At 42.0% G+C, this 13,527-nt stretch overlaps 1 protein-coding gene across 1 annotated transcript in view; it reads left to right on the forward strand.

Moving 5' to 3' along the window:
• The window catches only part of stab1 (stabilin 1), a 129,993-nt gene that overhangs the window by 55,179 nt on the left and 61,287 nt on the right, over nucleotides 1-13,527 (forward strand). The window contains 13 exon segments of the mRNA XM_034202366.1: nucleotides 537-610; nucleotides 776-847; nucleotides 1,997-2,116; nucleotides 2,211-2,258; nucleotides 2,491-2,571; nucleotides 2,834-2,980; nucleotides 3,576-3,710; nucleotides 3,802-3,861; nucleotides 4,341-4,517; nucleotides 6,872-6,961; nucleotides 7,042-7,188; nucleotides 7,512-7,568; nucleotides 7,819-7,981. Coding sequence (XP_034058257.1) covers nucleotides 537-610; nucleotides 776-847; nucleotides 1,997-2,116; nucleotides 2,211-2,258; nucleotides 2,491-2,571; nucleotides 2,834-2,980; nucleotides 3,576-3,710; nucleotides 3,802-3,861; nucleotides 4,341-4,517; nucleotides 6,872-6,961; nucleotides 7,042-7,188; nucleotides 7,512-7,568; nucleotides 7,819-7,981 — 1,371 coding nt within the window.

The following is a 13,527-nucleotide window of genomic DNA, read 5'->3' on the forward strand; positions in this document are numbered from 1 at the left end:
AAAACTGACATTGCACTATAAATATAAATTTTTGTTGCAATATATTCAAATATATAAAAAACACCCTGAATTTCGTGGACTCTAGTTTTAAGTTGAATGTCTCAATTGAATGTACTGTACTCTTAGAGCAAAAGGAAAAAGCTAGATACTGTACACAACTTTGTCCTTGCAATTATTTCCCTAACCTCTGACCTGAATTTCCTGACCTGGAAATGGAAATGAAATATTCCCATATATTGAGCCCCCAAAGGGTCACAGTGGGAATTGTTGTTTTTGAACTACTTTTGTATTCCCTCCCAATAAATGTTTTTCTATTTTGTAAATGTCATTTTAATATTAATTTCCAACTTCTAAGGACAGAGGGTGTCGTTTTTTCTCATACTGATATTCTGAACAATCTGTGCTGTTGTATTTGCTGTAAAGTGTCTCTACTGTAGGCTATTTTTATTATATGTACAGCACTTTGGCTCGACCAAAAATCGTTTATAAATGTGCTATATAAATAAAACTTGATTAGATTTGTTTTGTGTTCACAGAGATTGACGGCTGTCTGGTCAACAATGGAGGCTGCCACAAGTCAGCAGAGTGCATCAGAACAGGACCCAACATTGTAAGACAACACTGTACTGCAGTAAAATGTCAGATTTTAAGGCAAGACACATAACGACCAAACATAAAGCCATCAAATTCGGGCAGTCATTTTTAGGGGGAAAGAAGAAAGATAATTTGTTTTGCTTTTGATTATACATTTTTTCTGTCTTCTTTTTTTCTCCAGTCAGCCTGTAACTGCAAGATGGGCTTTCAAGGATCCGGGAAGTTCTGTTACCCTGTCAACCCCTGCAAAAATGTACGTCAGTGTCAGTGCTTATTCTTCTGCTTTATTCTGTCGTGTTTAAAGGGGACATATTATGCTTCTACTGTGATGTGTTTACATACTTTAATGTTCAAAAAGGTCTTTATGTTCTCATTCTGCCTGTGCTGCAGCACCTCTTTTCACCCTCTGTCTGAAATCATCAAATGACAGCGCTGGATGCAGGAAAAACCTTGCAGCTACAAACTTCGCCCTCAATTTAGCTCGACTGAGGAATAAATTGCTCAAATCAAATAATTTATCATCGACCCTAATTGGATTTCCACATAAGAGGTTAAAACATTTCCCTTTTAGCACAGATTACACAGCTTGGTATTTACATTAATTATTTAAATCTCCTCATAGTGAATTGCAACCCATGTAATTATTAAGCAAAAATAAATGTATATTTATGTGTTACAGACAGTAATAATATAAAAATTATACATTATAGGTTTGTGCACATCATAAATACTAAAACATGCAGGCCATTGTTCCAGAGGAACAGAGAAAGGTTTTTGTAAAACTGATGTGATTGTGAACTTTATTTTGTTTTTTTAAAGTGCAACTTAAAGGTCTTATCATGCTTTTTGGTGTTTTGCCTTCCCTGTAGTGTGTTATAGGTTTCTCCCCCCCTGCCTGAAACACCTCAATTGGACTCCTTTGTTTACTTCCGTAACATAATGACATTACTACTGACAATGATTGACTAAGGGGCGGGGTAGCTCTAAGCGGTTGACTAATCACAACCGAGCCGCCCAGCTAACCAATCAGAGCAGACAAGGCTCTGGTTTCCGACAGAGGATGAGAAGAGCATTTTGAACATAAAGTGCCTCTTGGCAGACAAAAATAGAAACAATACAAGTCCCGATATACAAGTGCATATTAGCAAACACAATTTAGAAGGCAAAATACATTGTACTACATGTCATAAAAGTGATCTGTGTTATCATAGTTTGAGATGAGTCATAAAAGAAAAACTTGCTTCATGCATTAGCTTGTTAAGAGCCAGCAATGTGTCCAGATGTTTGTTGCCGATTCAGACTAATCAGAAATATCTTTGTTTTTATCTCAAATTGAAATAGTGTCAGGGCATTGAATGTTGTCCTGTAATATCAATTGATGACACATTTTTCGTGTGTGCAGAACAATGGCGGCTGCAGTAGGTATGCTCGCTGTGAGTATTTCGGTCAGGGTCAGAGGAACTGCTCCTGCCTCAGAAGCCACGTTGGCGATGGCTTCGACTGCCGGGGAACCACAAACACTGTGAGTCACATGACCTCTGACTTCCCCCTCACCTCTAACCTACTACTGCCTCGCCTTCCCACTCACAGGAAGTTGTGTCTTCTCTTTGTTACAGGAGCTGTCCCGACAATCAGAAAACGACTTCTTCCGCCGAATGTTATTAGTGAGTCATTTGATATCCACACAGTAGATAAGGCTTTGTCTCCAGTTATTCAATAGATGCTGTTAACTAAAAACAGATGATTTGTTGCATGCTCAACTGTAGGACACAACAGTGGAGGAAATTCCAATAAACTGTATTTTCATGCAGTAAGAGCATCCCTTTTATTAAGACATGAAAAAGGCCTCAGATCCGTCATCAAATGATTTCACTTTATTTTCTTTTTGTTTCTCAGTTATCAGGTGTTCGTGGTCTTTATGGTGATGGACCATTCACTGTCTTCACCCCCGCAGAGGAAACCAACCATGACTCCTCTGTGTGTACAACATCTGCTGTTTCCATAATATTACCAATTAGCTTCTTTATCCTTGGAAAACAATACAAATTGATGCACAATATTAATTGTTAATTACATTTATACTTATAAATACTGTGTGTGTGTGTGTGTGTGTGTGTGTGTGTGTGTGTGTGTGTGTGTGTGTGTGTGTGTGTGTGTGTGTGTGTGTGTGTGTGTGTGTGTGTGTGTGTGTGTGTGTGTGTGTGTGTGTGTGTGTGTGTGTGTGTGTGTGTGTGTGTAGTTTGAGGAATGGAACCAGTTTGGTCGACTTCCTGACCTGGTTCGTTACCATGTCGTTTCCTGTGAGACTTTGACCTTGAGTGACCTCAAAACCACTAAGCTAGCCGTCTCCACATCGGGATACACACTTCACTTCAGCCTGCAGGAGGTAAGACATACAAAAACACAGACACTTGACTCTTCTTAGTTTCTACCTGTCTGCCACGAACTTGAAAACACAAGGTTTTAGGACTCAAATGCACGATTCCAGGAGACAGGTAAAATATGAGAAAAATACTTTATTCCAAAAATCAAGTCACAAAAAAGGATCTACACTCTTGACGAGGTGAAAAAGGTTGAAAAAGTAACAACAGAAAATCACTCAAAATCACAAAATGAGGAACAAAACTTACTAGATAACTCAGGAGCATGAATCTGGCCTGAGACATGAGGAAAACTACTGGCATGGAGACAGGATGAACTGGCACAAGACAAGGGAAGGCTGGGGAATTGAAACAAGAGGTAACTGGGCACAGGTGGAAACAATCAGGGGCGGGGCTGATGAGAGCGGGAGACACACACAAGGATAGGGAGTCAAGGGACCTGGAATGAGACACAAAGGGTGAGCACCAAAATAAAACAGGAAGTGGGAGACAAGACAAAAATGACTTAACAAAACATGAAACATGACTAGACTAACATTTTTGACGAGACACAACACACGCCTCCTCCTCCGTCTCCACACCTGTCTCTCTCTCCTGCAGGGTTCAGTGTGGGTGAACAACAGATCGAAGATCATAAAGAGTGACTACACCACATCGAATGGAGTCATTCACCACATCGACACCATGTTGACGCCCTACAAGCTGCAGGACAAACCCAGGATCCAGTATACCAAGGTGGACTGAGTTTAATTGAAAATAATAAATGATTGATTTATTAGAATTGACTGTCAGGCAGTGTGACCTCTCTCTTTCTCTCTCTTTTTAGATGAACCTCACCACAGCTGCAGCGTTTTATGGCTACAGACGCTTTTACAAACTTGTGGAGGTGAAAAAAAGAAAGAAGAAAAAACATCCTGCACTTTTTGATTTGATATCTCCTACACTGCATCCTCCTCACTCTGAAATCCGCCTCTTAATTTACCCACATGTAACATACACATCCATCTCTATTCTGTTATTAAACCTATTGTACTTCCTGCTTTTCTTTCTATCACTACTTATCTTACTACCTGCACAGCATTTTTAACATTTCTCCCGTGTCCTCAATTTGAGAGATTTGATTGACATTTTCCCTTTTTTTTCTTTTCTTCGTTCTCGCATCGAGGTCAATACAATGTAACGTACCTCTTAGCATCGCAGTAGCATGTCCCACTTTGGCCAACACAAACATACTCTTTGTCCCACATGTGGCTTGCTGGCACCTGGTCACCTTAACTCCTCCTTTTAATACAGTTTTCACATCTACATTTTTTTTAGACTAGTGTTCGTGCTGATGGTAATCTTTATGGTCCACTCTTTTTGCAGGATGCGGGGTTACTCCCTGTGCTCGAGATGTCCGTCCACCAGCCGTACACCATGTTCTGGCCCACCGATGATGCCCTGAACTCACTGTCAGCTGAAAGACAGCACTGGCTCTCCAGCCCCGAACACCAAGACCAAGTGGCTGCCCTGGTGAAGGCTCACATCATCCGCAACTCCAGGGTAGGAAGAGGAAGAAGGTGGGAGGAGGAAGGCCTTTTTCTAAGATGTAGGAGTGTAGTTGCCTTTGTCTAGACCTTTAAATCTATCCACTTGTCCCTCAGAGATGCTAATTGGCTATATTGCTATTAACAGAGAAATTGCTGTTCATGTTACATAGCTAGACAAATAGTCAACCTGATTGACTGAACGATTTCAAAGCTCTGGACCCAGACAAGGATGGCCTACCACATTAGGTTACTGTTTAAAAAGTCAAAAAAATCCATGATGGAACCGAATGTTTAACAAAAATTGTTATATTATGATTTTTTAAATTATTTTCAGAATAAATAATTTAGTCGATAAGATGTCAGGCATAATTTGAAATCACATACAGTATGTAGCCCATTCCAACTGCGTAGTACACTGATTTTGTGTACGTAAAAGTGTCAGCATGTACAGTAGATTAGGTAGAATTCCTGAGCTCTCCGACAACACTTTGGCAGCAACGTGCCAGTCATAAGGTAGCTACGCCCTGAGGCATATGCTAGTTTATCTTCTAGTTTACTCTAAATGGGACCATAACTTACAAAATAAACATCACGCTGAAGAAGATGTAAAACAAACTATTTAGACCATAAACTCATGTTAAAAATTAACGAGATATTAATTTGATAGAGAATAGGGTAATTTTTTCATACACTTATAGTGTAGTTGCCCCCTGCTGGATTTTGGAGCTCATTGACATTTCAGGCATTGGCTTCAATTTCCAGACCAGGTAGTTGTAATCAGATATTTTTTTCAGGATTCAAAGATTTATTTTCATATAATATACAAAATTACAGTGTAGTTATGCAATGAATGTAGGTCAGGATGCTCTCTATGGTGCATCTGTAGAAGGTCAGGATCATCTCTATGGTGCACCTGTAGAAGGTCAGGATGCTCTCTATGGTGCATCTGTAGAAGGTCAGGATCATCTCTATGGTGCATCTGTAGAAGGTCAGGATGCTCTCTATGGTGCATCTGTAGAAGGTCAGGATGCTCTCTATGGTGCACCTGTAGAAGGTCAGGATGCTCTCTATGATGCACCTGTAGAAGGTCAGGATGCTCTCTATGGTGCACCTGTAGAAGGTCAGGATCATCTCTATGGTGCACCTGTAGAAGGTCAGGATGCTCTCTATGGTGCATCTGTAGAAGGTCAGGATGCTCTCTATGGTGCACCTGTAGAAGGTCAGGATGCTCTCTATGGTGCATCTGTAGAAGGTCAGGATGCTCTCTATGGTGCATCTGTAGAAGGTCAGGATGCTCTCTATGGTGCATCTGTAGAAGGTCAGGATGCTCTCTATGGTGCATCTGTAGAAGATCAGGATCATCTCTATGGTGCACCTGTAGAAGGTCAGGATGCTCTCTATGGTGCACCTGTAGAAGGTCAGGATGCTCTCTATGGTGCATCTGTAGAAGGTCAGGATGCTCTCTATGGTGCATCTGTAGAAGGTCAGGATGCTCTCTATGGTGCACCTGTAGAAGGTCAGGATGCTCTCTATGGTGCATCTGTAGAAGGTCAGGATCATCTCTATGGTGCACCTGTAGAAGGTCAGGATGCTCTCTATGGTGCACCTGTAGAAGGTCAGGATGCTCTCTATGGTGCATCTGTAGAAGGTCAGGATGCTCTCTATGGTGCATCTGTAGAAGGTCAGGATGCTCTCTATGGTGCACCTGTAGAAGGTCAGGATGCTCTCTATGGTGCATCTGTAGAAGGTCAGGATGCTCTCTATGGTGCATCTGTAGAAGGTCAGGATGCTCTCTATGGTGCACCTGTAGAAGGTCAGGATAATCTCTATGGTGCACCTGTAGAAGGTCAGGATGCTCTCTATGGTGCATCTGTAGAAGGTCAGGATCATCTCTATGGTGCACCTGTAGAAGGTCAGGATGCTCTCTATGGTGCACCTGTAGAAGGTCAGGATGCTCTCTATGGTGCATCTGTAGAAGGTCAGGATCATCTCTATGGTGCACCTGTAGAAGGTCAGGATGCTCTCTATGGTGCATCTGTAGAAGGTCAGGATGCTCTCTATGGTGCATCTGTAGAAGGTCAGGATGCTCTCTATGGTGCATCTGTAGAAGGTCAGGATCATCTCTATGGTGCACCTGTAGAAGTTGCAAAGTATCCTGGAGTCCATGTTGAACCTCTTCAGCCTGCGGAGGAAGAAGAGCCGCTGTCGAGCTGTTTTGGTGATGGTGGTGGTGTGAAGAGTCCATGTCAGGTCCTCAGTGATGTGGACACCGAGGAACCTGAAGCTGCTGACTCTCCACCGTAGTCCCTCTCTCTGCTGCTTCCTGTAATCCACAATCAGCCCCTCTTTTTGTATGTGTGTGTGTAGGTGATGGGTGTTGCTCAGCCTGATTTATCCTCTGCGTTTCGCACCATGCACGGATCCACTATCAAGTACAACTGTGACAAGACCCTGGTGGTGAGAAATATTCTATTCAGTAGTTTCTGGCTCTGTGTTGGACTGTTTTGAAAAGTTATTGTTTTTGTGTGTGTGTTCAGGGGGCAGTGTGGATTAATGGGAATGCAGCCAGGGTAGTGGAGCGCTACCTGAACTTCAAAGAGGGCTTGGCTTACGGCATCGATCAGCTACTGGAACCACCGGGTCTGGGAGCGCTCTGCGACAGCCTGAACAACAGAACCACCTTTGTTAGTTTGGATAACCCTTTAACTAAAATGCTTCTTCTGCTTTAAAACTAACAATACAAATGTTAATACTTCAGTAATGAAATAATTACCAATACTATAACATTTATTATGAAATAAAATAGTGCAAGAGAATGTTGCATGGCAAACGTGCAAGTAATGCAGGAGAAGTTAACTATATACAAGTAGAATAGAATAAGATGAGCTAAAATAATAAAATACTGCTTATTGTTTTAATAGATACATTTGTGAGATGCAAACAGATTAATGCCTCTGTCCTTGTTTTGGAAGTTGTACTGAACCCTTTTTTGTTTGAAATGTCTCAGGGGCGCTGTGGACGCTGCCTCTTCCCTCCAACCTGCCCATTGAACTACCTCGACACGGTAAGAAATGCTAGAAATTCCGAACCCAAGTAAAAAAACTAAGAAATTGCATCCCTGTATGTAGCATTTTAAATATTTGGTCTATTGAAAGTGAATGTACTGGGATTCTTGCTGTTTTAATTGTGTATCCTTATGTTTGATTGCGCTTAGTGTAAGTCAATTTGCAATACTTAAATTACATGTAATGTAATGTTCTCTTCTATAATACATAAGCTCTGTCGAGATAAATGTTGATCCTGTCTTCCTCCAGGGAAAAAGGGAGCGTTGTCCAACCATGAGAATCCCAAGGTTTAGATCCCAACCTTGGTTTACCCTGGACGATCCTTTCAGTCGCATGGGCTGTAAGAGAGTATGTCAGGTTTCTTCGTGGGTCCAAAAGTGCTGCAAAAACCACTACAGCCGAGACTGTCAAGGTAGGAAGACACATTGGGAGGATGCTCCTGTAGTGAGACATTTATATTATTCAGCCTACAGAAGTCTGCAGATAATCTTGTGCACTCTTAAGGCTACAGTATTTACTCCTATGCCCCTTTCACACCAACGCGGTTCCCGTTCTAGCGTACTTGCGCTCTTCTGGTTCGTAACCGTTTTTTTTCACACCGCCCAGAGCCCGAGTGGTGCTGCCGCAGCTGCGTCATGACGTCACCGTTTACGTAGCTGATTTTCTCCCCAACGGCGCTCACAACAACAACAATGGGGGACTGCGTCGGGTCGATGATGGTGTTGCTTTTAATCATACGAAGCCAGATTAAATTAAATAACTACTTCTCAACCCTTATACTTTTCTCCAGAGTGCCGTGGTTCATTGTTTATTAATGTGTTTCAGCGGCATTTACCGACCGCTGCAGTGCTGCCCGCTGTTTGGGATCACAACGCTGTTATGAAAGTTTCTCTGGTATAAAATGGGTGATGTTAGCATAGCAACCAAAGCTAAACTGACTGACTACTTGTTGCTATCCTATTGTGGCATAAGCCGTTTTCTACAGGCAAATTTTACCGCCGGATTTTTTATTATGATTCTACTTGTGATAGTCGGACATGATAACCTGTGCAGCCCATGTATTGATTCCATCCAATAGCTGCTATAATACAATACAAAACGTCTGCCTGATCAATGACAGCGAACTGATGGTCAAAGTAATGTACAAATACACAGAATCACACTAAGCCTGGTTAGTCTGCTGCTTCACTAACATCTCGCAGCATGAAGTTGAGGCCATCATCAAAAATATGAAACCCTCCACCTGTGCCCTGGACCCCTTTCCCACAGCTTTGGTTAAATCGAACATTGGTGCCATAAGTCCGCTGATCACTTCAGTGATAAACCAGTCCATCCAGTCTGGTCATATTCCACCACCATTGAAAGCTGCTGTCATCAAACCACTCCTCAAAAAACCCACTTTAGATCCTGAAGTCCTAGCCAATTACAGACCCATCTCCAACCTGCCATTCCTATCCAAGGTACTGGAGAAAGTAGTTGCCATTCAGATCCAGGAACATCTAACACTGAATAAACTCTGAAAAATTCCAGTCTGGTTTTCGCCAGGGCCACAGTACAGAAACTGCCTTAGTCAGGGTGACCAATGACCTGCTGATGACAGCTGACACCGTCTCTCCTCATCCTCCTGGATCTAACTGCAGCATTTGATACCGTCGACCATGACATCCTACTCCACCGTCTTCACACTACAATTGGACTCTCTGACTCTGCCTTAAACTGGTTCACCTCCTATCTCACCGGGAGGACTGAGCACGTCACCTTGGGAGCGGCTAAATCAAGAACTCACTCTGTGACTTGCGGTGTCCCCCAAGGATCAGTCCTCGGCCCCACCCTTTTCACAAGAATTCTGTGGGAGGAGTTGTGTTGGTTGCTCCTCCCTAGCTATTTGTTATTGGCGATTTCACATCTGGGCGAGCTAGCCAGTGAGTTGGCAGTTCTCCATTGGCCAGTTTCACTTCTGGGCGAGCCCAAGACAGTGAGCTGGTAGTTCTCCATTGGCCAGTCTCACTTCTGGGTGGGACCCTAGGCGTGTGTGTGTGTGTGTGTGTGTGTGTGTGTGTGTGTGTGTGTGTGTGTGTGTGTGTGTGTGTGTGTGTGTGTGTGTGCCCATGTCCCTCTGCCCTCAGGCAGTCCCACAACAATGCTTTGGAGTCATGACAGAACGCAGTCATTCCCCTTTAACGCACACACATCTGTTTAAGCCAACTACTCCAAAATGTTGTGGCAATTTAGTACTCATAACATGAAAGAATAAAACAGAGAGAAATCAATAAAACACAAACACAGATATAGTTGAGCAGTAATTATAGCCATGTTTTCCAAATAGTAGAACTTTACAGCAGGTTTTAACGCACACTCTTTTTTCATCATCCAGCCAACCACACAAATGTCACCTGCTTTCCTCTCTGAAAGCTATGCTTGTTATAGGTTTAAACGTCCTTGTCTTATGACGTCTTTAGGATCAGTTAACTAACAAAGGTTAACTGTTCCCATACCCTCAGGCCTTCTTTGAACTTCCTTCCACCTCAAAGTCAGCTCACTTAGAATGAATGCATCTATTGATAACTCAGAAGGACCATTGTCTCTCTAACTGTGTGACTCACATCATCTCATGGCTTCTTCAAATATCTGGAAACTGTAATCAAAGTATGTTATATTTGAGAAGGTCCAGGCTGGACTACTGTAACGCACTTCTCATTGGGATTCCTAGCAAGGACATCCAGAAGCTGCAATACATCCAAAACACAGCTGCTAGGATCCTGATGAGAGTGCGGAAGTACGAACACATCACACCCATCCTCAAATCACTGCACTGGCTCCCGGTCTCACTCAGGATTGACTACAAAATCACCCTCTTCACTCATCAGTGCATATATGGAAATGCTCCCTCCTACATCAAGGAACTGCTCACCCCACAAACCTCCACTAGGAACCTACGTTCAGTAAAGGCAAACCTCCTCATCCCACCAAGGACAAAACTGAAGACCATGGGAGACCGAGCCTTCTGCTCCGCTGCTCCGAGACTGTGGAATGCCCTCCCAAATCAGCTGAGGACACCACAGACTGTGGAGGCTTTCAAAAAAGGCCTAAAATCATCTTTTTAGAATGGCCTTTAACTAGATGTTTAAATCCCCCACATTATGCCATGCCGGCATGAATGTCACAGCTTTTATTATGTTGTTTTAATTCTTTTTAAATTCTTTTTTATTGTTTTTGTTGTTTTGTTTCACCCTTTTTAATTTTGTAGCACTTTGAGTTTTGTTTACGCAAATGAAAAGTGCGCTTATAAATAAAATATATTATTATTATTATTATTAGTGTTGCCTGACTTTATAAAGTGTTTTTTTTACAAGTGTGTGGTTGCGTTCTAGTCACTTTGCTTAGTGCTACTGCTTGTTAAAACTTTTATTTGCCGTACTCGCCATAAACTGTTATTGCTCAGGTTGATCCCGCCCCTGAGCCCTGCGCATTATGAGTGCCCCACAGATCGATACAACGTAGTAGTTCACCACAGCTCATCTTCTTACATTAACATTGTTAAAAAGTTCCAGAAAAATGCAACCCGACCATCATTTATAATGTGAGCAAATGTATGTACACGTTTAAGCCATATAATATACATATTATAGTAGGCATTTGCTTAGAAATAGTATACTGAGCCTCATTAAGACCCACCGAGATCAGATATCCTAGTTTATCAGCCTGCGAGCCTACATTATGTTTTGATAAGTGTTAATTTGATATATAAATGTATTCTAGTGCACACATAAAGTTCCAATATGCAGATCAGGCCATGTGTTTTGTTATGGGTATAATTATCACCGACAGATGGAAAGATAACAAGTAATAACAAGGAATTCATATTAATATTACCAAGTTACACAGAAATAGATACAAAATATAAGAACAAATATAAAACCATAAACGTTAAGATAGAAACTAAAACATGTTCACAGCAGTGTAAAAACGATGAACATATGTGTTTGTTCTCAACATATGTGAGTATCCTCGTCATTCGGTTTGTGTCGCTGTATCGATGCATAAGGAAAGTTAACAGTCACATCTTATCTGGATAAGTGCTGCAAAGTTATAAGGGATAAATGTGTGTGTATCTTTCATATTAAACATGATCGCTGGTAGATAGTCACAGAAGGCCATTGTGGAGCTACATATGTACATATTTGACTTAAGGGTTGTGCTCGACGAAAGGTCTGTCATCCTCTCAGTGCTTCTCAAAGTGTGGTCCGCGGACCACTGGTGGCCCGTGAGCGCCCCCTAGTGGTCTGTGAGTATATTGGTTAGTGCTGGGGGGAAACGATTATTTTGAAAACGATTAATCGGGCGATTATTTGATCGATTAGTCGACTAATCGAACGATTATTTTTCTGTTGTTCAATTCATAAAAAACGTAATGTAAAAAAAAAAATCACGATACTGTGTCTCAGGGGATCTTAATATTTAAGAACCTATTAATGTGTTATACCAGATTAACGGAAATAATCTCAGCTAACTGACGATACAAACCATGTTTACCAAAACAAAACACAAGTCTCATAAGAAGCATCTAAATTACCCCTGAGCGAAAAATGCTAACGGACATTGGCACAGAACTCAAGATAACCCTTATTACTTATCGTAGCTGCACATACAAGATATCCGATTAAAGCTGAGACTCCACAGATTATGTAGGTATATAGTATCATCACTGAGTGATCCGGACTCGCGACAGGGGAAGCAAATACAGTCATCACAACACGTACCTTCACAGAGCTTCTAGGGAGATCGTCTCACCGCCGTAGCTGTCAATCTGATCAAAATACGTGTTCAATGGCATTAAAATGAGAAAAAAACGCGGCTGAATCGGTTAATCCATAGGTTTTTAACGTCTATGTATAAAAAAAATATTGAATTTATAATCCATAATTCCATTTTAAATCGGAGAGCAAATGCTAGCTGCTAATGGTTTCCACCTGCTGCTTCCGGTCAAGCAGCAGTCTCAGTGAGATATAAATATATAAATATCTTTGCGTTTTGGACTAACTTTAAAATATTCCCATGCTTTTGAAGACCTGGGGCGAGATGTTTTCGTTTGAGGGCTTCGTGCGCAATCCTGTGAGGAGGAGGTGGTAGCCGTTTCAGTCTCCATTGTGTTAGAAGTGCGATTGCGAACTGCTTGTTGCTTTGGGTGACCCACGTGTGTGTGGCGTCATACAGTCTATGGTGGCGACGCGTCGACGCGGAAATATGTCGTCGACGATATTTTGAAGTCGACGACGTCGACGCGTCGCTACAGCACTAATATTGGTACAATTTCACATTTAAAATAAATAAATAAATTTAAGTTTTCCACACTCTCGCGGGAATATCTCCGCAATGGAGCAAGCTTAAGTTTCACTTTCGATTGCATGATATAGCCCAGTGCATATGCCACTTGTTTGTACCATTTTCAGGCGATTTGTAATCTGTTCTAGAAAAATGTGATTTGTGATATTTGTGGAGTTAGGTGGTCCGCGAGTTTTTTTGTATTGGTTAAGTGGTCCTTGGTATGAAAAAGTTTGAGAAACACTGCTCTAGAGGGCAACATTCTGATTGGGACTTAAGGTGGACCTATCATGCAAAATGCACTTTTGTACGTCTTTTATACATGAATGTGTCCCCGGTGTTGCAGGGAACTCACCAAGTGTCAGAAAATACAACCCTCTCTCTTTTCCTCCGTACCCAAATCTTTTAAAAATGGGATTACAACGAGCGGATACAGATTCCATCCGAGCTGACGTCAGCCCGGAATAGTGTTGTTCACACGAGACGTATCCGTTCACACGAGACCGCTCGAAAGCGCTGGAGACGCTGTAGTACATATGCCAGGCCTATAAGTGGCGCTGTAGTCCTGCCACAAAAGCAGTGAAGAAGACTTCCCGCGCATGGTTGCCCTTCTGTTTATTCTCCGCTCTGGCTCTT

Source organism: Gymnodraco acuticeps, unplaced genomic scaffold, assembly GCF_902827175.1.
Source record: "Gymnodraco acuticeps unplaced genomic scaffold, fGymAcu1.1, whole genome shotgun sequence".
In the NCBI taxonomy this organism is placed as follows: Eukaryota; Metazoa; Chordata; class Actinopteri; order Perciformes; family Bathydraconidae; genus Gymnodraco; species Gymnodraco acuticeps.